General features: G+C 42.1%; 1 protein-coding gene across 1 annotated transcript in view; it reads left to right on the top strand.

Moving 5' to 3' along the window:
- CFAP47 (cilia and flagella associated protein 47) overlaps positions 1 to 26,207 on the top strand; it is a 469,227-nt gene that overhangs the window by 12,563 nt on the left and 430,457 nt on the right. Inside the window, 5 exon segments of the mRNA XM_036304204.1 lie at positions 8,132 to 8,247; positions 17,799 to 17,937; positions 20,768 to 20,996; positions 21,897 to 22,057; positions 23,863 to 23,990. Coding sequence (XP_036160097.1) covers positions 8,132 to 8,247; positions 17,799 to 17,937; positions 20,768 to 20,996; positions 21,897 to 22,057; positions 23,863 to 23,990 — 773 coding nt within the window.

Below are 26,207 nucleotides of genomic sequence, written 5' to 3'. Positions count from 1 at the left end.
TTTTTTGTGGATCCTGGGATCTGTATCTTTTTTTATATATATAAATAATTTTTATTTCTTGAAGTATTACAAAGAGTATTACATATGTCTCCTCCCCCCCCCCCCTTGACATTCCCCTGGCCTCCCCTACCCCCTAGTGTCTTGTGTCCATTGGTTATTCTTATATACATGCATATAAGTCCTTCGGTTGATCTCTTAACCCACCCCCCCAAACCCTCCCCAGGCTTCCCACTGTAGTTTGACAGTCTGTTCAATGCTACTCTGCCTCTGCATCTACCCCAGTTAATCAGTCTATACTGGTTCCCATTATCTGTCTCAACCTCACCGGGGCTGTCCCGACCTCACCAGGGCCATCCCGGCCTCACTGGGGCAACATGAAGTTCGGCACACTGTCCCCTGCCAGGCAGCTCCCTGCCAGAGAAAATCTCCAGGCATTCCTGGTGGCTGAACATCCGACACGCCTGCTTTGACTTCACCCTCCACCAAGTGCACAGACTGCCTGTCTGCCGTCCTCCAGCGTCCCACGCAAGATTGGAACTGGTGGACATGCTTGTGCACCTGCTGGTACGGCGGTTCCACATAGCCGGCCCAGCCAGGCCCGGCCCCGGCCTCCTCTGAACCCGACTCCGCCCCCCTAGCGTGTCCCTCCCGGATGCGAGGAGCCGAAATCTGCAGCCTGCTGAGTTGGGCTCTGTACTTGGTGCCTCTGCACATCCTACTCAGTCTCAATGCTCTTCTTTCTTTCCTTCCAGTTGTAGAGCTTCCACTGGGCCAGCTTTCCCATGGTTCCGTATAATAGCTGTTTGTCCTATAGTTGGTAGTTTGGATGTTGTTGTGGGAGGCAGCACGCACAGGTCTGTTCCTTACACCGCCATCTTGGTTCTCCTCCGTCTGCTTCTTGAGTGTGTCTCCCATGGGTGCGAGGAGTTGAAGTCTGCAATTTGTTGGGTTAGGCTGCAAAAGCGCAGTTGGGTCTTTTTGTGCCCCTGGCACAGCTTGGATGGGGATGTAAATTGATTAGGGCTGGGTCTCAGGGAGCCACCAGGGTGGAGCAAATAGCAATGGCGTCTCCACAGCGCCTCACCTCTCCGGGACTCCGGGACTTCGCGTCTGCCAGTGCCGGCGAGCAGCTGCGCGCCAGAGCCTCCCTCGCTTTCCGACTGCTGCAAGGCCGTGTCGCCTCTCCCCGTGGGGCCTGGGGCCTCATGATCCCGCCCGAACCAGCTCAGTGGATTTGAGAGTTTGTTAAAGCACAGGCTTTCCTCTTGTGCCTCTGGCACAGCCTGGATGGGCATGTAAATTGAGTAGGGTGGGGTCTCAGGGAACCACCAGGGCGGAGCAAATAGCAATGGCGGCGTCTCCACAGCTCCTCGCCTCTCCGGGACTATGGGACTTGGCATCCCCCCAGTGCCGGTGAGCAGCTGTGCGCCAGAGCCTCTCTCGCTTTCCGACTGCTGTAAGGCCGTGCTGCCTCTCCCCGTGCGGTCTGGGGACTCAGAGACCCGCCCCGAGCAAGCCCAGAGGATTCGAGAGTTCGTAACCCCTTCCGATTGAAAAAAACCGTGCATCCAGTTGCAGCCCGCCTGGCACGTGACTGTATACCTCTGTTTTTGGCGCTTCTGTAGCTCCTACTCAGTCTCACTGCGCTTCTTTCTTTCCTTCTAGTTGTAGAACTTCCACTGGGCCAACTTCCCCATGGTTCTGAATGGTGGTTGTTTTTCTTATAGTTGGTAGTTTCAATGATGTTGTGGGAGGCAGCACGCATAGGTCTACTCCCTACGCCACCATCTTGGTTCTAGGTATCTGTATCTTTAACAAGCATTTTGATGAGGTAGGGCAAGGCTGAGGGACACCAGCAATAATGAAAGCATGTGTCTTAAAATAACCTGGGGCCTGCTCCTTTGAGTGAGTCCCTGAAGTGTGTCTCCATGAAGAGTCTCCGAAGCCAGTCTCCTACCAGTTCAACAATAGTTTTGAACTCTGTGTCTAGTACAGTGGGGCCTTGACTTACGAGTTTAATTCGTTCTGAGACCGAGCTCGTTAAGGAGCTTGTTAACTCAAATTACTCTATCAACTCAATGCAAAAAATCGGCTGAGAGACAGCTGGTATCTCAAAAAACTCGTTAGTTGGGAAACTCGTAAGTCAAGGCCCCACTGTAGTTTGTTTGCTTTCATTTCACTTAGTTTTTCTTCTGGAGTTTTCTTCTGTTCTTTTATTTGTGACATGTTTCTTTGTGTCCACATTTTGGCTGCTTCCCTTTGTTTGTTTTATGTATTCATAGCACTTTGAGCTGCTAAGTCTTCTGGAATTGGTAGAGTGCCCTTGTGTAATAGGTGTCCTTTAGGGCCCAATGGCTCAGCTTCCCCAGTCACCTGAGCTAGGCATTATATGTATGCCCCTATGTGGGCTGTGTGCACAGTATTGTTGTAGTTGAGCCTTGATTACTGTTGGTGTCACTGGGAGGAATTGACCTTCAGGCCAATGGGCTGTGAGGACCAGCTGTGGTTACATTGGAAGAGCTGCTGTGAAGGAGACACCCCTATGAGTAGGAGTTGCTTCAGTGTGGCGTTGGTGCTCACTGAGTCTGCCCTTTGAGTGTGTCGCTCATGGATATATAGAGTTGTAATCTGGTATGGTCTGAAGCTGTCCACTGGGTGCACCAGCTCTGGGGCCTCCCTAGAGGTACAAAGTCAGCAACTGCCCAACAGGAGCTACAGAGAGATCTGCTGATGGCTGCTACTTGTGTCGGGCTTGGAAATGCTCTGGCTAGGCCAGTGGTTGGCAAACTCATTAGTCAACAGAGCCAAATATCAACAGTACTTCTTAAAAATAGACTCGCCCAGGCTGAAAACCGACTACTGCACATGGGCCACGAAGTTTCAATTGCACTGTACGTGCGTGCCCACACGTGGTATTTTGTGGAAGAGCCATACTTAAGGGGCCAAAGAGCTGCATGTGGCTCACGAGCCGCAGTTTGCCGACCACTGGGCTAGGCCAAGCTGTGAAGCAAGGCAGACTGCTGCTAGTGCCTGGGCTTGGGCCTCTTATTAAGAGTTATGGGGCACAGTGACAGGAGCTGTTGTTTGTTTGAGAGATTTTAGGAAAGTCTGAAGCCTGAGCCAGGATAGACTGTTCATATGGAAAAGGCGCTGCAAATAGTTTGAGTGGGGTTACAAATTGAATGGGGTGGGGGGTCTCAGGGAATCTCCAGGATGGAGTGAACAGTGTGAGTCAGGCTGATTGAAACTGAGGTATGGTTGCCAGTCAGCTCTGTGGTGGGGGAGGTCACAGCATAGGAATAGTGACCTCTGCTAACATGCCTGTCTAGAAGAATGTCACTCCCAAGTTCTTGCTCTGATGCCAGACAATTCAGTTCCTACCTGTAAGTCTCTGGATACCTCCAAATTGCTACCCTAGCACTGGATCTCAGGAGGAGTAATTCTGTGTAAGTTTGTGCACTGGCCCTTTAAGGGGAACTGCCTGGTTCTTCAGCAGCATCCTTATCACTCAGCTGTAATCCCTGCTGGTTTTTACAGCTTGAAGTTATGGAGATTTCTCTCCCAATCTCTGGAAGCCTGGGCTGGGCGTTTGGTGTGGGGCTTTGACCCCTTGCTCCTCATAGGAGGCCTTCACAGCTGAGATAGTCCTCCCAATTAAAGAAAAACACCACACATTGATGTCAGGCCAGCCCATTCCACGATTCTGCCCCTCCTACCAGTCTCCATGTGCTTTCTTCTTTATTTCTCTAGTTGTCGGACTTCCATTCAGTCAGCTTTCAGGTAGTTCTGAATGGTGGTTGTTCTGTAATTTAGTACTTCTAATTTTGATGTGTTTGTAGGAACTGGTAAGTACTGGCATTTACCTTCACTGCCATCTTGGTTCTCCTTTTTATTCTTGAATACTAATGCATGGTATTAGTATACCACTGATTAACCATTGACCTGTTGAAATGTGTCAGGGCTGATTCCAATTTTTGGCTATTACAAATAAAACTGCTATGAACATTCATGTACAAGTTTTGTGTGAAAATAAATTTTCATTTTTCATATGCTAGGTCATTTGGTAGTTGCATGTTTAGTTTAAAAAGTAAGTTCCAAATTGTTTTTCAGAATGGCTGTATCATTTTACATTTCAGTGAGCAATATATGAGTAACCTACTTTTCTGCATCTTCACTGGCATTTGTTGCTGTCAGTGCTTTTTAATTTTCACCATTTCAATATCAGAGCTTTAACTTGGATTTTTGTGTTTTTCCTCCAATCCTCAGTCCCAAACCAACCAGTTCTACCTTCTCACCAACTTTCACTATTCTCCTGTGCTTGCCTTTTGCACCATTTCTAGCGTTTATAGTCCTATTTAGTGGGGAGGAACATGGAAAAATGTTCTGGTCTGAAAATCAGATGTTTGTATTATCTGGTGTTTCCAAAGTGCTCCAGTAGAGAAATGATATAATCAGTAACTTTGAACCCCTTTTTTTTCATGTATTTCTAAAAACTATGTCCCTCTTGCATATTTAAACTTTTCGAAGGTTTTTCATTATGAGTTTCAATACTTGCAAAGATGTAAGTATATAAAAAATGTTCTATAAAATAATTACATGCCTCTTTCAGATGTGTCCAGTAAAATTGGAAACAGCAGTAATTTGTAAATTGTTGAAAATTTTACCGCATGTTTTCTCTTCAAATTTGTATTTCCATTCCATTTCTCCCAATTGCATCCTTCCATAATGTTTTACATTATTTTATTTTTAGAGAGAGAAGGGAAAAGGAGAGAGAGAAACATTGATTGGTTGCCTCTCCTATGTGCCCTTATTGGGAATTGAACCTGCAACCTTTTGGTGCATGAGATGACACTCCAACCAACAGAGCCATACCAGCCAGGGCTTAATATATTACATTTTTATGCTTAGCAGTTTTATACTGATCACCAGCAATTAACTGTGTGTATAAATTTGTATGCAATTTACACATGTATATATGTATATGTACATATGAACATGTGTATGCAGTATGTATATAAATATGTATAGAAATAGATTTACTGTAATCATAAAAACATGTTAAAATTTTTATGAATTATATTAATCTAAATTTATTTTAACTACATAAATAAAGTTTGATACCTTTAAATTAATATTTTTCCTTTTTAAAATTGAAATTTTACTGATATATAACATTCTATAAGTTTATAGAATGCATTGTGTTAATTCAATACATTTGTATGTTGCAATGTGATTACCACTGTGGCATTAGCTAACACTTCTATCACATCACAGAATTATTTCATTTGTGATGAGAGCATTTAAGATCTAGTCTCTTAGTAACTTTCATGTATATAAAACATTATCCTATATAATAAAGAGCTAATATGCAAATGGTCCTCATACCCTCATGCTAGGGCTGGGGGACCTGAGGCTGGGTCGGGGGACCTGAGGCTGGGCGAGTGCACCTGAAGCCTCAACCCTGCCCTGGCACCGGGCCGGGGGACCTGAGGCTGTGCCCCCCCAACCTGGCATGGCTTGATGGGGGACCTGAGGCTGTGCCCCCCCACCCGGCAGGGCTTGACGGCGGACCTGAAGCTGTGCCCCCTGCCCTGTGAGGCTTGACGGGGGACCTGAGGCTGTGCCCCCTGCCCTGTGGGACTTGACGGGGGTGGGACCAGCCAGGTCTGGGTCTCCTGAGATTTTGAGGCATGCACAGGTGAGCGGGGACTTGACTCTGGGTCCCGCGGCATGCCCCAGACTCTTGACAGGAGGGAGATTTTCATATACATTTTACTAATTTTCTTTCATCTCTGGCACTTCTATTATAGAGAAAGGGAAAATAGCAATATTAAAATATGTCCTCTAATTAATGCCCTTTTAATGTGCACGAATTTCGTGCACCGGGCCAGTAGTTAACTATAATCATAAAGCTATGAATTATATACCCAGAACTTAATCATCATCTAACTGCAATTTTGTTCCTTTGACTAATATCTTACCAATTCCTCTACCTCCCAGCCCTTTGTAACCACTACTCTCTGTTAACATAAAAGATTCAGTGTTATTGGGAATACTATTCTTAATCAGATGGAAAAGAAACCAATAGAAAACCAGAGAAACTGTTATACTTACTGTATTACCAAGCCCTTACTACTAAGATAAACTTCGTGTGTGTGTGGGAGAAAGAGAGAGGGAGAGAGAGAGAGAGAGAGAGAGAGAGAGAGAGAGAGAGAGAGAGAGAGAGAGAATTCTTAAGAAAGTATTCTTTTTAAAAATATATATATTTTTATTGATTTCAGAGAGGAAGGGAGAGGGAGAGAGATAGAAACATCAATGATGAGAGAGTCTCATTGATTGGCTGACTTCTGCATGCCCCCCACTGGGAATTGAGCCCACAACCCAGGTATGTGCCCTGACTGGGAATTGAACCATGACCTCCTAGTTCGTAGGTCAGTGCTCAACCACTGAGCCATGCTGACCAGGCAAGAAAATATTCTGAAGACAATTTCTTTCATCCAACTAGAGAAAGTTTGAAAAAATGTTTGGCTTCACATCTTAATACTGTTTATGTAATAAGTTAACCTTTTTATTAATGAAATTATGTACAGTAAGCCATTTATGTTTATTTTCCTGTCACAAAATCATAATTTCTTTATGAGAAGAACATTGATGTTACTTAGAAGATGTAGCATATATAGATCAGTTTTGGCTGATCTCTGGAATGTCTGTACTTATCCAATAATATACAGACAAATAAACACATCACATCAAGAAGGACTAGAGAACCAGTACATAAGGCAGTATATGTGAATGTTTTGTTCAGGTATTCTTATTTATGTATTTTGTGTGTATATATGTATTTTGAGTTTGTATTGGATATGAAACAAATTACTTAATTCATGTCTCTAAAGGTCAGTTGTTACTATACTTATTGGTGCTGTTAGCATTGGTAGGTTTGTACTTAAAGCCTAGCAAAATGGATTCAAGGCTAAATTCACCAACATTATCCTCCTTCCTATATAATAAAAGGCTAATATGCAAATTGACCAAACAGTGGAATGACCGGTTGCTATGATGTGCACTGGCCACCAGGGGGCAGATGCTCAACACAGGAGCTGCCCCTTGGTGGGCATTGCACTCCCGCAGGGGGAGCACTGCTCAGCCAGAAGCCAGGCTCACAGTTGGTGAGCGCAGCAGCAGTGGAGAGAGCCTCTCCTACCTCCGTGGCAGCGCTAAGGATGTCCAACGGCTGGTTTACGGGCCTAAGCCATCAGTCAGACATCCCCCGAGGGCTCCCGGACTGCGAGAGGGTGCAGAGCGAGCTGAGGGACCCCCTGAGTGCACAAATTTCATGCACCAGGCCTCTAGTATCCTCATAATTCCTTAGATAAATTATTTAGGCTTTTTAAGTCTTTGGTTTTTTATCTGTAACAGAGGAGCCATATAATATTTACTAACCTTTCAGAAATTTTTTAGTATGAAACAGGATAATATAATTAACAATGCTTTATAAACTATAAATTATTATCCAAATATAAAATATATGTATGAAACATGTGTTAGGATTAAATGGATTTTTAGAACATGTATACTACAGATATGTATACTACATGTATACTACAGATATGCACCCTTTAAATCAAGTGCACATGAAAAAATCAATTGAATCTTTTTTCTACTTAGACCTTGTTTTCGTCCTCAAATGATATATCATCACACCTTCTATTATTTAATCAGATTTGGCATCACCCAAACTATTTTACTTTGTTAAGGTCCATTCCACCCTTTTTGAGGAGGGTCAAGAGAATGCATTTTATAGGCTTAGGTGGAGATTCCAAAGCAGAGTTCCAAAAAAGCAAAAAAAATATTAAAACATGTGAGTAGCTTCTCAAGGTGAGTACTTGGGAGGGTTTACTACATACTTAGATGCATAAAGTCTGATTTCTTTTTAAAAAATGTGTCTCATCTTATTTTCATGTCTTTATTTAACAATTCCTTTTACTGAAAAATGTGCCACCAGTAGACCTGGAAAGAAACTGAAAGGTCTTTTAAGAAGTTAAGACATGAGTGTCTTTATATGTATCCCTGTAGATTTAACCACAAAGTATTAATTGTTAAAATTCGTTATCTGGTCTCTTTCCTCTCCTAGGTTGATTCCAGCCTGTCAATTGGAAATGAAGCCAGATATTGATTTTGGCACTTTGGTTGCCAATAGTAAAGTGTATAGTAAAGAGGTTAAAATAATTAACCGTGGCAAGGCTCCAGGTAAATACTTTCTGTCATATAAATGAACTTATACTTTTCGAAGAAAGTTGGTACTATTTAAAAAATATATACCTTATATAATTAATGGATTCTCTGATTCACCTCCCTCCCCCAATGTCTATTTTTTGAAAGCTCAAAACAGAAGGTCCTTAAATAGGATAGCTGTAAAAGACTGATAGGCAATTATTCAGGAAAGATGCATCTGCCTATTTATGTTTCTGATTAACAGAACCTGACTCCCACATGACTGGCGGTACCTGACGATAGATGGCAGGATAGTGTCATGAAATTGACATAGTCCTTTGAATCATTGAGAGTCAGGACATAGTGACTTGCTAGCTGTATGATCTGATACAAGCATCTTTAAAGACATTGACCTTGAATTTCCTTATTTATAAACTGTGGCTAGTAAAATGTACTGTGGTTAATTATGTATGTACTTAAGGTTGTAATATGGTACTTTTCATAGGCAATCAATAAATATTTACTTTTTTCTCTATTATATTTAACTTTCAATTCACATGATGGCCCCTAGAAGGTTCTTACTAACTTTTTGTTGAAAGAATAATGCTTCTCTCTTCTCCAGACAGGATTATTTCTAGAGATTCTTGCTGTGACCTAAGAGTTTACATAAAGGCGTGTGTATATGTGCTCATGCACACGCTTCATTGACGGTATGCATTAGGCATAAAATCACTTATCCCTTCATTCTCATTGGATGGTCAGGACCTGGGGCAGTAAGGCTGTCATTTCAGCCCAGCTGAAATGAGGACTAGCTCCACACATGAAAGACATTTCTCTCTGAGACTGCTTGTTAGGTACATAAACATGGTCTTAAATCCAAACCCGTCTTACAGTAGGTGATGATGTTCTCTGGGGCTACTTGATTGAGCAGTGGGAATTATTAAGACAAAGGCAATCTGTCACTTTACTGATTTTTTTTTCCCTCGGGTATCGACAAAACTGCTAATTGATCCTCATTGAATAATAATACTCATCTTGCTTTCCACACTTTTGGTTTTTGTGATTGAATGTCTGGTGCCTGTGTGATTATAGAATATTAGGCTCATTTGTGGTCTGATTCTGATGTTAAGGATAGAGCCTTTCATGGCAAGTGATTGCAGGCTGTATGGTCCTTTAGATTCTCTGGTTATATTTTAGAGCAATGATATGTGATTGAGAGAATTTTATTTTATAACTAGAGGCCCAGTGCATGAAATTCATGCAGCGGGGTGGGGGTCCCTCAGCCCAGTTTGCACCCTCTCCAATCTGGGACCCATCAGCGGATGTCAGACTGCCAGTTTAGGCCCAACCCCGCACCGGCAGTTGGACATCCCTCTCGCAATTCGGGACTGCTGGCTCCTAACTGCTCACCTGCCTGCTTGCCTGATCGCCCCCAACCACTCTGTCTGCCAGCCTGATCGCCCCCAACTGCCCCCCCCCCGCCGGTGTGATCACCCCCAACTGCCCCCCCGCCGGCCTGATTGCCCCCAACTGCCCCCCCCACCAGCCTGATTGGTATTGGGGGCTGACTGGGGGTGGGGCCAGCCATGGGGAGGGGCTGTGGTTAATGGGCTGGCTGGCCATGCCCCCAAATGGGGTGGGGGGTGCTGATTAGGGCCAGCGGCCTGGGGGAGGAGCCATGGGTGGTTGGCCGGCCAGCTCTGCCCCTGATGGGGGAGGGGAGGGGGGCTGATCTGGGGTGGGGCTGGGCAGGGGGAGGGGCTGCAGGAGATTGGCTGGCTGGCCCTGCCCCCTAATGGGGTGGGGGGGGTGTGTTCAGGGGCGGGTAGCTGTGGGAAGGGGCTGTGGGCCTATTGTGGTGGGGCAGGCTGATTAAGGGCAGGGCTGGCGGGGGCGGGGGAGGGAAGGGCATTTGGCTGGCTGGCCTGCTCTTTTTTTTGCAACTTCATGACTTTTATCTGTGGTGCCTGTGTTATGTCTGAAAAATACCTTCTCCCCCTGCCTGGGACAGCGTTGGAGAGGGGGCAGCAAAAAATAGAAGACATCCGTCCCTATTGCACACGGACCCTATGTACAGGCCCACCTGGCCCAGGCTAGTGGGATGCTTGGCACATCCTCAGATCCCTGCTCAGGGGCTGGAGGGGTGACTGGTGGCAGCACACGTGAGTGGGGACCTATGGGTGGCCTACTGGTCCTGGCACTTCCTGGTCCTCGGTTCCTTCCTGGTCCTGCCTGTAGCCCTGGTCCCCCTACCTGGCTCAGCCTCCCATCTCTATCCTGGTCTCAGATGGCCCCCTTGGCTCCTGGGGGCTCTGTCCTCCCCTCCCAGCCTGGAGGTCCCGAGGGGAGGCTATGGCTTCTCAGAGACTCCCCGGCAGCCCTGTCACTCGTGTTCACACAGGGGAAGGGGTGCGTGTGGCAGAAGCAGCTGTATAAATGCGGGTGCAGGGGCAAGTCCTCCGGGGTCACTTGGACAGTTTGCTGATGATGTGGGTCAGGGCCGCATTCTCATCCTTGAGGCGCTGGTTGTCAGCTCGGAGGTTGGACAGGCCCTTCAGCTCCTCTTCCAGTTCAGCGGCCTTGCGCTCCAGGGCCCTGCACTCAAATCTCTCCAGCTCTAGGAGGGCCGGCCTTTCTTCAAAGCGCTCCTGCCTCTGCACAGTGTGCTCCAGCTCCACCTTGAGCTGCGCCAGCGTGGTCTGGGTCAGGCCCTCACGAAGTCTCTTGTTCTCAATGCACAGCTTTGCATAGAGCTTCCTGAAGCCTCCCTCGGGCTCTTCTGATTCTGGCTGGGGTTCTGGGTTTAGGTCTTGCTGCCTCTGGAGGGGAAGGGCTGGACTCTGGGCTGATGTCTGCTGGCTTCACCTCCTCCCCCTTCACAGGCCCTCTCCTCTCCTTGCCAACTCTGCGGTGCTCCCTGGAGGCCTGTGGTTCCTGTCCCTGCCCCTCAGGCACCTCTACTCTCTGGGCAGGGCCATCAGAATTCTCAACCCACGGACTCAGGGCTGGAAGGAAGGGTCCGGGCTCTGTGCGCCCTGCTCTTGATCGGGATGGGAGAGTCTGATCAGGGGCAGGCCAGCAGCGGGGAGGGGCCTCCAGGTTGACCGCAGGCTCCACCCCCTGATTGGGTGGTTTGCTGGCTACAGTGGGCATTGTAGCAACTGGCCCAATCAGGGCCATCTTCTGCCCTTCGCCAGTCCCCAGGCCCAACGCCGCCTCCACTGCTGGGCTGTCAGGCTGTTGGGATCACCAGCTCATCCCCAGCTGCTTGGAGGCTCAGGCCTGTGGGAAAGCAGGCGCCTGTGACTTCACCTGCATGTGTGTGCGCCGGGCCAGCCACTGATGGAATGTGCTGCCCACTCAGGGTGCTCACACTGGAGTGGGTAGGTCGTGGGTGCTGCTGCCACTGCTACTGCCGCTGCTGCTGCTGCTGGGGCTTAAGGCACTGATGGAGGCTGTGGGGAGTGCCTGCAACCTACCTGCCCTGGCATGAGTGGCCTGAGTGGGCAGTGCATTCCATCAGTGGCCAGCTGGGTGTATACGCATGGAGGTGAAGTCACTTTCCCGGAGGCCTGAACCCCCGAACAGCTGGGGATGAGCTGGTGATCCCAACGGCCTGACAGCCAGCCCTGTCCTCCCGCCACCCACCCTGATTCCCTGTTCACCATCACTGATCCATCGGAGCCCTGCGGAGGCCTCTGCCCGGCCCCAGACCTTCTGGTGATGGATTGTGATGGTGACGCAAGTCCCCAACGCTGCAAGTCCCCACCCACCATGCCTGCTGCTCGAGCAACCTCCTTCTGACTAGTCGTGACCATTATGGTGTCCCAGGCTAATTTGCATATTACCTCTTTATATAAATTAACTAGAGGCCTGGTACACAAAAATTTGTGCACTTGGGGTGGGGGGTCCCTCAGCCTAGCCTGTGCCCTCTCACAGTCTGGGACCCCTCAGGGGATGTCTACCTGCTGACTTAGGCTTGCTCCGTGGGGGATCGGGCCTAAGCTGGCAGTCAGACATCCCTCTGGCAGCCTGGGAGCCCTCAGGGGATGTCCACTTGCCAGCGGGGAGCAGGCCTAAGCTGCAGTCGGACATCCTTAGCACTGTTGAGGAGGCAGGAGAGGCTCCCACCACCGCTGTACTGGCAGCTGCCAGCCTGGCTTGTGGCTGAGCAGAGCTCCCGCTGTGGGAGCGCACTGACCACTAAGGGGAAGCTCCTGCATTGAGCATCTGCCCCCTGGTGGTCAGTGTGTGTCATAGTGACCAGTCATTCCCAATTGTTTTGATGTTAGGGTCAATTTGCATATTACCCTTTTATTATATAGGATAATCCTATCTAATGATAGACAAACATGGTAATTGACCATACCTTCGCTACGCCTCCCATTGGCTAATCAGTGAGATATGCAAATTATCAGTGAGCTATGCAAAGATGGCAGTTAATTTGCATATGTAGGCGCGAAGCGGCAGAGTGAAGACTGAAGGCGGCCCCGGCCGGAGCAACAAAGGCTTGAAGGTGGCTCTGGCTGGAGCAGCAAAGGCTTGAAGGCGGCTCCGGCCAGAGCAGTGAAGGCTTGAAGGCGGCTCTGGCTAGAGCGAAGGCCTGGGTCCCAGGTGCCGGAGGAAAACTGGTGCTGGCAGCCAGGGGAAGGGAAGGCCTATTGCACGAATCTTTTCGTGCAACAGGCCTCTAGTTTATTAATAAAATAAATAAAATTAAGCCTCAGACCTGGGTCCATACATTTCAGGAAAAGTAATCCACATCAGCTTTTAGTATTGTATTAATATTTTATGTGTGCATAAAATTTGTAGTGAATGCTACATTTGGTAAATTATAATTGAGAACTGTGAAATGTGAATTACTATTACTTTCAAACAAAATGTTATCAATGAAACACATTTTCTTAGTGTTGACTTTGTCCCTCATATTTGGAGTTGAATATTATTTTTTTCACCATTACCAAAATTTATAGTATGTTTTATATTCACAGCAAGTGCCTGTAAAGTGTCATAAAGTCCTTATTACCTACAAGCACAATATATAAATATTCATGAGAGTAACAGTGTATTTTCATGAAGAAAAACATTTATGCAGAAAATAGATTCAGCAACCAAAGATGATTTTAATAAATTTAAAAAGATTTTATGTGACAAATATTTTATAATTTTAGAGTCAAAGATCAAATGTTTACAAATTTATATGTATACTTAAGAGGACATAAAAATCTACACTCAGCAGGTTCATGATTTGTATAGCTTCGTTTGTTCTATTTGGTAGTGTCACTTTGGTTATTATCTTTGGTTCTGTACACCCCAACGTTTATGTATGTAACAACTTCATGATGTTTTATTTTTATAGCCCATTATGAAGTATCTCTCCATGGATTTAGCCAAATGGTGTTTGAACATTTTGTTTTCTCACCCTTTATAAGAATGTTTCCTAAGTTCACTCCTGACTGTGCAAAGTAGCATTTACTTTTCATTTTTAAAAGACACGGTTCAATTTCTAAGATGTCTCTGCTATTAGTACTTTGTGAGCTGGTGAACTCCATGTTCTCTCTTAAGATTTTATAGTTTCTCAATTATCTTTGAAGATTGAAAAAAACATTGTTATTTTAGCTTGCCTTGAATTGTAATCATTTACCTCTTCCCCTCAGTATTCCTGGGTATTTGAGTAGGCTTTTTCTACTACAGTTTTATGATGTAGTCCATAGTGAGATCTTTACACATCATTTCTGAGTTTAAACAGCTACCTTAGAACTCATCATCCTTTAGGTTTATTTGGGTCATTTGGCACAAAATATATGACCTGTCTCTTGCTCTTAATGCCCACTCTCCTCCTTTCACTGATCATCAACGTCTCTCTGCTTCACTACCTGGAAATGCTGGCATCATCTGTAAACCAGGAAATTTGCTAAATTGGACCCAATGCATGTGTGGTCCTTGAGAGCCTGTCTAAATACCCGGAGAAATATCAATACTTATTCTCAATGCATATTTTTCTTTTCTTGGAATCTGATGCTATGTAATCCCAATATACTTTTCATGCAAAATATGATGCTGGATATATAACACCCATTCAGTAAATATTTGTTTAATTGATTTGCTTCAGTGATCTCTCATTATACAACCATTAAGCTTTCAATGAAGGGTGCTTTCAAAAGTAACCCATTTCATCACATATGAGCATTCTGAAAGTCTCCAAAACTTAGTCATTTGGAGATAGGTGGAGACTGGTACTCTTTGGTATGTCTAGACCCAATGACACTTAAGGGGAAAAATGCATATATAGCAAAGAACAATGGCCTTGGGTATGTAACTCTTGATTTTAAGTAGTATCCTATAAAACTGCTGTTAAGCTATATTTTGGAAGAGTAAAGGCAGGGTAATACTATATATTTCACCACCCAGTGCCTAAGCTGCTTTTCCAGAGAAGGTAGGGCAACTCTGATTAAGAAAAGCATACAAGTTTGTACAAAGGATACTTCATCTCAGCCACAGCTGTGGGTATTCTCACATCCCATGTTCTCTCCTAGGTCTCATCAGTGGATAAGTCCATGTGTTTATTTTACTGGCTTATTAGCAACATGTGACACAGTTGGCCAATTTTTTTTTTTTTTTTATTATAGAACCCCTCACTCTCCTGTATAAAATAATGGCTCATAGTAGCTCAGTTCCTGGAGTGAGGTCTTCCAGGGTCCAAATCTTGGTTGCAACATTTACTGGTTTGGAGGCCCTAGGCAAGGAATTTACAATTCCTTAAATCCACAGCCTCACTTAAACATTAGAGAAACACATAGTGCTTGCCCTTTACAGCTGTGGTGGTGATTAATAAAATGCTTAGCACACTCTCTGGCCTATATTAAGTCTTCAATAAATATTCACTTGATCTTAGAATTATTCTTTTTCTACTGCCTCCCTCCTCTCCAATTCTCTTTTGTGGACTGATGTCCATTTTTTTTGGACATGAAATGTGAGTGTTTCCTAGGACTTGACATGGATCTTCTTCATGTCTCCACAGTCAACACACTTTTCCTAGGAAATCACTTCCATTCCTATTACTTCACTGAAGTCTATATAATTCTTTGTATTTCCTCTAGGTTTCTCAAACTTGAGATGTCTAAAACTAAACTTCTCTGCTTCTCCCCAAAACTGGTCCTTTTCTCTTTTTCATAGTCACCACCATGTATTTAGGAAAGTCAGAAACTTGGTAACATCCTTGAGATCTCCCCTTTTTTTCACCTCTTGTCCCCTTTGTCATTTATTAAATCCTATCTATTCACTTCCTGATTATGTCGGTAATTCTACTTTTCTCTGTCCCATTGCCACTTCTCTACAACAGGCCATCATTTTCTCTTGCCTGGTAATTACACCAATCTACGTTATTTCTCTGAATTCTCCTCTTTTTTAAAAAATATATATTTTATTGATTTTTCACAGAGAGGAAGGGAGAGAGATAGAGAGCTAGAAACATCGATGAGAGAGACATCGATCAGCTGCCTCCTGCACATCTCCTACTGGGGATGTGCCCGCAACCCAGGTACATGCCCTTGACCGGAATCGAACCTGGGACCTTTCAGTCCGAAAGCCGACGCTCTATCCACTGAGCCAAACCGGTTTCGGCCTGAATTCTCCTCTTATCTCCTTCTCATTTGCCACACATTAGCCAGTGTCATATCTGAAAATAAATTAAAATTTGATGACAAAATTTAATCTGTAACTTCCTTCCTTCAGTGATACTCTTCTCTTAGGATGATGTCCTTGCTCCTGTTGTTAGCAATTAAAAAATACAACAGTCAAATATTTCATGATTATTAATGGTATTAAAGTTATATATGATACAGTAATGTTTATGTACCCACTTTTTTAATATAATTAGAAGACTGAACAATGTTCCTTTGATTTTAGGGTTGTTCCTGAATAAGCGTTTGAAATATTACTTGAACTCTTGTCAAATTACATCAAAGTGGTTACAATATAGGAACTATTACACTGACTCAGCCTTAACTGAACTCATGCAGTTTTCTTTTTCTAGAGAACTGAGTCAATAATGGTAATTTGTTTGAAATGAATATAATTTACAGATATTTGTTTTATCTTATGACAGAAAATAAACCTGAAATATTATGCCATTAGCACTTCCCTAAAATAATTGGATTAACAAATTTTCATACTGTGAATTTGCCTTTTCCGTCAGTTTATTTCTGTACTTAAAAACATTTTATTGTCTTTTTATGTTTTCAGTACTTTTATTATGCTAATATTTTATTCTCCTAAGTTAAATGAATACTTTTGGAAAATGTCATCAATTATGATTTAAAACGGGTGAATTAGAAATTTGCAAAGTTGTTTATGTTGGCAGTATGTTTTAATATTGTATAATGGTATTTGTTTTAATATTGTATAATGATATTTAAGAAACTTGTGACTGCTTCTATTTGTTGGACATATTTTGAACACAGCTTTGTACTAGGCACTATGTGGGTACTAGGACCATAGAAATGAGAAAGATAGTATCTGATCTCAAGTATTGTGTGCTCTAATATAGGTGCCAAATATAACCATAAATGATGAACCATTTCTACTTATAGAAGAAATTTTTGTAGCCTCCTTCTCATATGCTGGTTGATTCTAGAAACCCATTCCTTTTGCCCTTTTCCTGTGTTAATTGCATTAATTCATCTATAGAGAAGTGGCAGTGGCTATAAGTTTGAGTCCTATGGTCAGAAACATCCAGGTGAAAGTCCCAGCTCAATTATTTAGTTATTAGCTATAGTAATCAAATATTGCTATGTTACAAACCACCCCACAACTCTGTATATGAAAAAAAAGGCAATTATTTTTATATTTTTCATTTGTATGATGATTGGCTGGAACTTGACTGTGCTCAGGTGGGTGGCTGCTTCAGGCTGAGGCAGCTGGGGCTGTTCTGTTACTAAGGTCTGTGAGTGAGTTGGGTGGCTGTGCTCCATATTTGCTCATTCTAGGGCACATGCCAAAGGGACAGCAGCTACTTGAGAAACATTTCTCATTGTAGAACTGCAGGAGAACATCTGGGGTTAGAGCTGGCATATTGTCACGACTAGCCAAATGCTGTTGGCCAAAGTAAATCACATGATCAAGTTCAAAGTCAAGGGGTAGGGAAACATACTTTGTCCATGGTAGGGTAATGGTAAGGATGCAGAGAAGGGTGGAGAATTGGAGTTAACCATCTAATCTACCACAATAGTTGTATGTCTTTGGACAAGTCACTCAACCTTTCTCAGCTTCTATTTCATTATTTATGGAGGTAATGACAACCTATATCAAGGAATCATTATGAGCATTAAATAGAATACAATATGCAAAGCTCTTAGCATGAGTATCTGAATGCAGTAAGCAGGCAATATATTTTAGCTATTGATGAAGGTTAAGTCTTAACACTAGGCTCACATCTTTGGTGACCCTAGAATCTGGACTTATAGCCAAAGCTGTAGTTCTTGGTCTTCAGTAGACCATATACTCTAATATTTGTCTATCCTCTACCAAGGTATGAATGTAATATTGTAAGGCTCCAGATGTGAACCACCTGCTCTTATTCTCCTTAGGTATGTTTACAACAAAATACCAGGGCCAATTACCCATTGTAGTTTCTCCAAGTGATGGTATTGTGGAGCCCAAGTCCTCAAAGATTATTAAAGTGGATTTCTGTGCAGACCAGCCCAGCCTTGTAAATGAAGTGGCAATGTGAGTGTGTACTATGGTGCTTAATTCTAATATAGTACTTAATACTTTCCTGTTTTTCTCTTTTCAGATATGCCTATTGTCTTTGATTGTGGGTTAGCCTCATTGGTTTTTCAGTCAGCAGTAATAAATTGAGTCTATAATATTTGCTAAATGTGAGAGTAAACAAATCATCTTTTCTGTCAAAGAACAGTTTAGGCCAGCCGTGGGCAAACTACGGCCCGCGGGCCGGATCCGGCCTGTTTGAAATGAATAAAACTATTGAAAAAAAAGACCGTACCCTTTTATGTAATGATGTTTACTTTGAATTTATATTAGTTCACACAAACACTCCATCCATGCTTTTGTTCCGGCCCTCCGGTCCAGTTTAAGAACCCATTGTGGCCCTCGAGTAAAAAAGTTTGCCCACCCCTGGTTTAGACAGCCTCCATTTTGGACTACGTGACTTGGCAGCCGCCATGTTGGCTGCATGGCTTGCAGTTCTCCTGGGGGCTGCCATCTTGAAACAGCAAAGGCCAATCCCTTCCTTTGAATTAGCCAATCGCAAAAGACTGTGCACCTGAGCTCCAATCAAGAGCAAGGGACAGGTCATGTGTGTCAGGGATTATAAATCCCGAGCAGACCACCTACTTGGTGTGCGCATGCTTCCAGACCATGTGTACGCACCCTTCTACGTAGATGTAAAGATGTTTGCCTTGCTGCCTGGCTCCCCAATATGTTTTGTGTTCTACCAGGACCCCTGACTTGGGAGGCTTGCCTTATTTCTAAAACTAAACAAGGGATTCAAAAATGGGAAGAACCAGAGGATGGTATTTGGGTATATATAACAGGAGGTACTAGTTTGGATTTTGTGGGAGTGAGGGAGTGGATCAAGTAAGGGCTCCACTACGGAGGTAATAGTTGAACAAAACACTCATTGGTGAGTAGGAATTAGTCAGACATAGAGCAGTGGTGTGATTTGGGCTGTGTGTGTGTGTGTGTGTGTGTGTGTGTGTAGTGGAGGTAGGTGTTGATGATAGGAGTTGGCGGTCTGCTCGGGATTTATAATCCCTGATACACATGACCTGTCCCTTGCTCTTGATTGGAGCTCAGATGCACAGTCTTTTGAGATTGGCTAATTCAAAGGAAGGTACAGATTGGGAGTATGCAGAGAATTCTGCATATTAGAGGTATGTTATAGAGATAGATTTGACTAGATTCAGTGAGTGGTTATAGAAAGAGAAGGTTAGAGAAGGGGCATATCTGTGGGAATAGATCTGAGTTCAGTTTTGAAATTTTGGAATTGATTTGTTTTGTAGAATACTGTAGAGCCAATTAGATTTATTTATCTTGAGTCCCAGAAAAATTTTTTTTCTAGGTATATTGGTTTGAGAGTTGTCAGTGGATAAGTTGTCAAGGAAGCATGAAGTGTTGAAAATAATTTGAGGAGCGTAGCATATGAAAGAGTAGGAGAGAAATACCATTAGTCATGGAATTTACAAAATATCTGAATCTTAGAAGAATGAGAAAGGTAGAGTCTGAATAAGTGAGAGGAAAACCAGGAAAGTATGGTGTCAAGGAAGCTAAGGGGGAGGAGAGATGTGTCAAGAGGTGATATCGACCATGTCCAGTGTGACAGAGACAGAGTGTAAGCTAAGGACCTAGTTTGTGGAGAGATCAGTTGTTTGTGGTATTTGATGGGGCAAGATTCAAAAGCATTGCATTTGGGCTAGAGAAAGCTACATTTGGTGTGGGGGCCAGTTTCCAAAGGGAATTCAAATTAGTCTGGCAAGTGAAGTTTTATGGGGGGTATGTGTGTGCATTTCAGCAAAGAGGGGGATTTTGCTGAAATAATTTACTTTGTAGGGAATTGAGTTACAGACAATCCTCGGGTTACGTTGGACTCGACGTATGTCATTTCGTGGTTACGTCACCATCTCCCATTTAATTATAAAAAAAAAAGTTCGGTCATTTTGACGTATGTATATATGTGCTTTATGTTTTTTATTATTTATTTACCACAAGTAAAGGTCAGGAATTGTTATCTTTCTTTTAAATTGTTTTTACAGTTTCACTTCATTACTGCTGTGTATGTGCTCCATGTGAGTGGCGTAGGTGCTTATGTAGGTGGGTTCAACTTACAGTGGCAATCGCATTACATCGCGCTGTAGGAATGGATCTCCGACATAACCTGAGGACCTACTGTATAAGGATGGGGGTGACCCCATACTCCCAATTTGTACCTTGTTGAGTAGGATGAGTTAGAAAAGAATCTTAGAATTCTAGAACTAGAGGTATAATTTTTTCCATCTAACTCTAGTATTTACAAAATAATTGGTGATATGAACATACCGATAAGTTCTCTTTGGGATTAGTTCCTGTGATTGTTTCCCAACTTTGTTGTTTCCTGGAGACAGTGAACACATTGGTTGCGGGTAGTTTTTATCGCGCGCTAACAGGTGGCGCGGGCCATTTTTGCTAATTTTTTGTGCAAATGGCAACGTTCAGTAAAATTACGATAACTTTAGTTTATGTATTTATACCTTACCTGCATTCTACCGCTAGTCTATAAAAAATGTATTAATACGTGTCCCGTGCTCTACTACACTGATAGAACGTATAAATATGTTTCCCGCATACAATGTGTGAATTAGGTTGTATATATGCCATTCTGCTGTATAGATTCAGACAGACAGAGGACATGACAGTCACATGTATGTGAAAGTAACTGCTCTTGGGCCTTTGAATTTTAATTATAATGTGATTTTATAAAAGTTATGTTTATATCAGTATTTAGGAGAAAGAGTATATAGAATTCTAATTAAAAATATATGTATAATTCATTATCTTATAGAGTGAGTTTGCAAGGTCGTCCAGATGTACTCTTATATATCAGAGTTCGTGTGGTTGAGCAGATTCTTGAATTGTTAAACACGAATGGTAATCAAAAGCTGGAATGCATACACTTTGGTTGTACTTTCTTTGGAACATCGAAGATTGAACATGCAGTTCTATTCAATAATAGCCCAGAACTTATAAATTGGGTGGCAATAATACAAAATGATTCAGTTGGAGAAGAATTGGTAAGTAAATAGTGCATCAGGTATCATGTTTTGAAACAAATTTTTTTTTTTTTATCTGAGACAAACTTTATTTCTCACTGAATAAATTTCCAGGACATACATGGAAGACTCACATTCCTGACATTTTTATACCAACAGAAACATTGCCAGTTTGATAAAAAGGGACAAAGAGTATAGGAAGTGAAAAAAAAACCTGTCAGACTCTCAAAATTCTATGTGCAGGAAACAGACTGGTAATGTGTGCTAACTGTTGTGCCCAGATTTCAAGATTCCCAAGGGCCCACCAGGGAGCCAGCGAGTCCCATGCAAAAGCAAAGAGTCCTTCATTTCAAGCTAGCTTGAGCTCCCCATCCACCACACTCACCAACACAATGGCAAGCCAAGTGGCCGAGAGCACAAATTGTTTTGAACTGATAGCCAACAAGTTGCTTTTTTGTTTTGTTTTTAAGAGCAAGGAAAGCTTCATTGATCAAGAAGGCCTAGCTTGAGAATATGGGAAAACTAATTCTCAAATCCATCTTCCCAACAAGCTGTTTAATTGTTTAATTATTCTAAATATGTTTTAACATGCAGATAAATAAAATTTTATTTCATGTATCTTCAAAAGTAACCTGAAAAAATTCAGTAAATTAAACTAACACTGATAGTGATATATCTGAAGTAAATCAGACAAGTGTTTCTTATAAATAAGTGACTAATTGTGGGGTTTCTGCTCTCATCAGTTTTTTTAAGTTATTTAAATTTTATGATGTACCTTCATCAAATTTATGTATGTTACTTTAAAGGCACACATATTCTCTACTTTTTAGATGCTGGAATTTCTATAATTATTTTATGACCTCTAAAAATATTTTGTTAATGTTTTCCTTAATACTCTTTTATTTCTGATTTATATTACAGGGTACAAATATGCAACAAAGAACAGATGTTGCTATAAATAATCTCGCCTTCATAAGACAAATAAAGAATTTGGATATTACCACCTTTATCTCCTGTGTTCCTAATGAAGGGAGATTACCACCTTATCAAAAAACTAAAATTACACTTTGTTTCAGCCCAAAGTAAGCAAAAATCAATTCCATTGTGATGTTGCTTATTAATGGAAAGTGCATTAACCATTCATTCATCAGATTGACTTTAACATTAAAACTTGCCAAGAGGCAAAAGTCAGATTTCTCTTGTTATGGTTCTAACTATTCCTAACATGCTTAATATTATCTCCAATATTTAAAAATATGATCTAACTACTTCATGTTAAATTAAAAATTTCTCCAGACCTTGTGGAAATGAGGTGGTGGAAGTGAAAGTTTTGGGTTGTGGCTCCAAACAAATCTGTGCAACCAAGGCCTTATTGTCACTGCAGAAGTTAGATGATGGCCAGTGGCATGTAGTATGTTCTAGATGCCTCCAAAGAGGATGCAGTGCTCCTGCCAGGGCAAAATGCTTGCTGACTGAGTTTCATGAATTAATATTAAGCCTATAGCAATTGCTGGAATCAACCAGAGTTGGTAGCTGAAATCCATACAGACTTTGAGGACTCTTGCCAATGGATATTTTTCATAATTCTGAGTCGTTGGTTTGGTTATTTAGTTTGAAAATATTTGGAAATGCTATTTTAAATATGTAGTAGCAATTTAAGCTACACTTGAGAGGTTGTATAGTGTGTGGTGATAACCCATTTAATTGTACATATGTTTGCCCTTGTTTGTGAGAAGGCAGGAAATGGGTAATGTCCTTTTTATGTCTATAGTGTCCCTTGATGATACCAATTGTTTGCTGAAACTGAGTTGGGTTAAGGAGAGGAATCCATCAAGTAAATGTTCTATTTGTACAGTCTATACTTGCCTTATTTACCATACCTTCAGACAGGAATTTCTTTGATGAATCTGTAAAAGTAATACAAAATCTTTAAAATTCTAAGTAAGAATGTCTTTTCATAGCAGCATGGTAATTGAGAGTCTAGCATAAACTTATAGATATGTGTATGAATTGAAGTCTTAGTTACATATGTTCTCAACATTCTATTTGCATTCTTAGGTAATATTTAATATCAGCCTTTTGTGTATGTATTTGAGTATCCACTGCTAAAAAACCTGACTTCTAGTTAAGAAGTAAAGATTGCCAGTGTGTAGGCCTGTGATGTAACCCATCTATGTCTTTGGTCCTACTTTTCTTCCTCACATCTTTCTTTGCCTTTTCTCCAAATCTTGTTCTCTAAGTTACCTGTTCTGTAATGAGGGTGTGGCTAGCAATATGTTCTTTGTCTATGGGAGGAACACTTATGTAACAGAGGTTTGCAATTACATCCTGGGTTAAGAAGGACTATTTTAAAATATGTTTTTATTGATTTCAGAGTGGAAGAGAGAGAGAGATAGAAACATCAATGATGAGAGAGAATCATTGATTGGCTGCCTCCTGCACCCCATACTGGGGATCAAGCCTGCAACCTGACTGGAAATTGAACCAGGGACCTCTTAGTCCATGGGATGATGCTTAATCCACTGAGCCATCACAGCTGGGCAAGAAGGACTATTTTAGAGAAATGAACAGACCTTAGCCAGCAATGAAGTGTGCATAGAAAGAAAAACCTTTATATAGAAAGTGGCATTGGAGCTGACAGTGTTTGTAAATTGCTCTTGCAAATGTTGCCATGAACTCATTTTTGGGGGGATATTTACATTTTGCGGCCTTCTTTTGGCAAGTCTCTGTCTGCCCAGTAATATTGAAAACTGGTTCACAATCACATTTTTATTCCTGAACTTTCATCTCTTTGCATAGATTTAAGGATTCAGTTGATATTCCCTTGTGAGAGGTAACAAAGTGCACTGTCTTTGCTTTAAAAATAACTGATTGTAATTTTTTACAGGGTAATTACTGAAGGAAAAAAGGATTATGACCCTTCACACAGGCAAGACTATGCTGTTTTTTTGAGATTTGACTCTGTAGGAAGTAAGGATGGGTTTTTGAGAGATGATAACTCTAAAACCATCAAAAGTAAGTGTGAAATGAATCTAATCATAAATTTATAGTAGTTTAAATTGTTTAAAAGTTTGGACATCAATATGTTTAGAAGCAATATAATAAAAGTATATAACTATTGAATAGAACAAAAATGCAAATAATCAAGATATCTTAAAGTGTCTTCTGAGGCATGTAAGGAAAAAAATCAACCTCAGAATCATTTGCATAGTAATCTTCCAACTATAATTTAGGGAAAATTATTGTTTTTAAATAACATTAGATAAACAGGATGTTCTAGAGCAGTAATTTTCAACTGGTGTGCCACAGATTTTTAAAACATGCAATACCTGACTATGTAGTCAGGGGCACTGACCATTTTTCCCTTAGATTGTAAAATAAAAAAAATGACAACAGCCAACACAACAATAGCTGTCCAGTGAGAATGAATCAAAATTATACCTATTTTTTTTGTCAGATCAGCAAAATTATATTTCTTGGTGTGCTTCAGATTTTTTGTCATTAGTTTATCTGTGTCATGAGATGAAAAAGGTTGCAAATTGCTGATCTATAGTTTAGTTGAAAACAAAAATAATAAACAACTTGTCTTCTTTTCCTATATAATCTTAGTTTGTCTTCTAGAGATTGATATGGGAACAAATGACCCATTCCATCTTTACCATATCCTCAGCTCCAGAATCTATATACAGTAACAGTCAAAGAACACCACCTAGAGCTCTGGTAAATAGGGTTCAATATCCTGTTATAGGATATTGATAAGTGCATATGCTTTACAGGCCACATGTTGAGATGCATTGCACTTTTTACATTCTCAGGTAATACTGGATGGGCTGCAGTGAGCAAAAATGGAACAAGACTTGGAGGTCAGCTTAATAAGACAGATCAACGAGACAATAAAGATATAGGCAGGTGAGGGATCAAATCCAGAAAGATGAACCATGGCAAGTCAAGAGTGTAAAAGACTTGAATGTCAGTACAGTGATAAATTTTGTTGAGCAGGGTTGAATTGTGTTCTTAGGGCACAAATTGCTCTGTTATTATTTGTTAGGTTAGGTGGCTCAGGAGGCGGCGCAAGAAATAGAGAGTCCAGTGAATCAGAAAAGAAAGGAAAGGAAAAGGTTTATTTCTGCGTCCCCGGGAGACCCATGTACCCCAAGGACAGGGCAAGTGGATTCACACCAACAGGGAGGGGGGCGCTTTTTTTATACTGCAGTTGGGTGAGGGGCGGGGACATGAGCTGAGGTATTCAGTTGAGGAAGTTTCAGCTGCAGGGGTCAGCCAGGTTTTCAGGAATGAGTCAGTATCTGTGTGGGGGTCGTTGTGGATTCAGGGAGAAGAAGCCTGTATCTGTGTCTGGCATGCTGATCTGTGAGAAATTCCAGGGGAAGTCCATTGTCTCATCACATGTCTGCATGTATCTGATCCTGGGCTCTCTCCGACCTAACATTATTTATATAATGGTTTATGATATTGAGCTCTGCCTGCTGATCATTGTTATAGTATTTGTTCCAGGATTACAAATTTATCTAGTTTGGAATGGCTAGAGATGGAGATGCTAGGTTTGCCTTAAAGGTAATTTAAAGTCTAGGATTGGCTAGTAAGAGCATCAGTGCAGAAATACAAATGCTCTTTTGGGATTCTTTCTCTGCAAAACTGCTCTTTCACCCAATTAGAACATCCAATTCATAGTTCCTACCTTCTTTTTAGTATCTCCAAAAGTTCACGTTTCTGTTATTACACAGCTTATATTCCATTGTCCATTATTTTAGTCATCTTTTCCCATGTACACTTAAATATCTTGGCCCATCTCCCATATTGACTGAGTGGAAAATCTTTAATCTCAGCCTGCTTTGTGTGTGCACCTGGGAAGCTACTTGTGATGGAGAAAAACAAAACCAGATAGAACAGCAAGGACTGTTTTGTGATGTTTCACTTTTTAATCTACAATCACTAGCCCCAAGTAGGTCCTTTAAGCTGTTTGCCATTTCTGCTGCATTCCTCCATTTACATTCTCACAATTGAGATTGTTATCACACACCTCTTTTCACCTCAAATCTTCAATACTTCCTCCTTCATCTTTACTCTAAACTTATAAATACATTAAGTGACCTAGTAGACATTTTCACTTGGATATCTACTAGGCATCTCAGACTGAACAAGCCCAGACTTAACTCCTGGCTTCTGCATAACCTGTCTCCCCCCCCCCGCCCCCCCGCCCCCTGCATTCTTTCC

This window comes from Myotis myotis, unplaced genomic scaffold (assembly GCF_014108235.1).
Source record: "Myotis myotis isolate mMyoMyo1 unplaced genomic scaffold, mMyoMyo1.p scaffold_m19_p_4, whole genome shotgun sequence".
NCBI classification, from domain to species: domain Eukaryota; kingdom Metazoa; phylum Chordata; class Mammalia; order Chiroptera; family Vespertilionidae; genus Myotis; species Myotis myotis.
The sequence above is the reverse complement of the archived record's forward strand: the minus strand, read 5'-3'. Positions and strand labels throughout refer to the sequence as shown.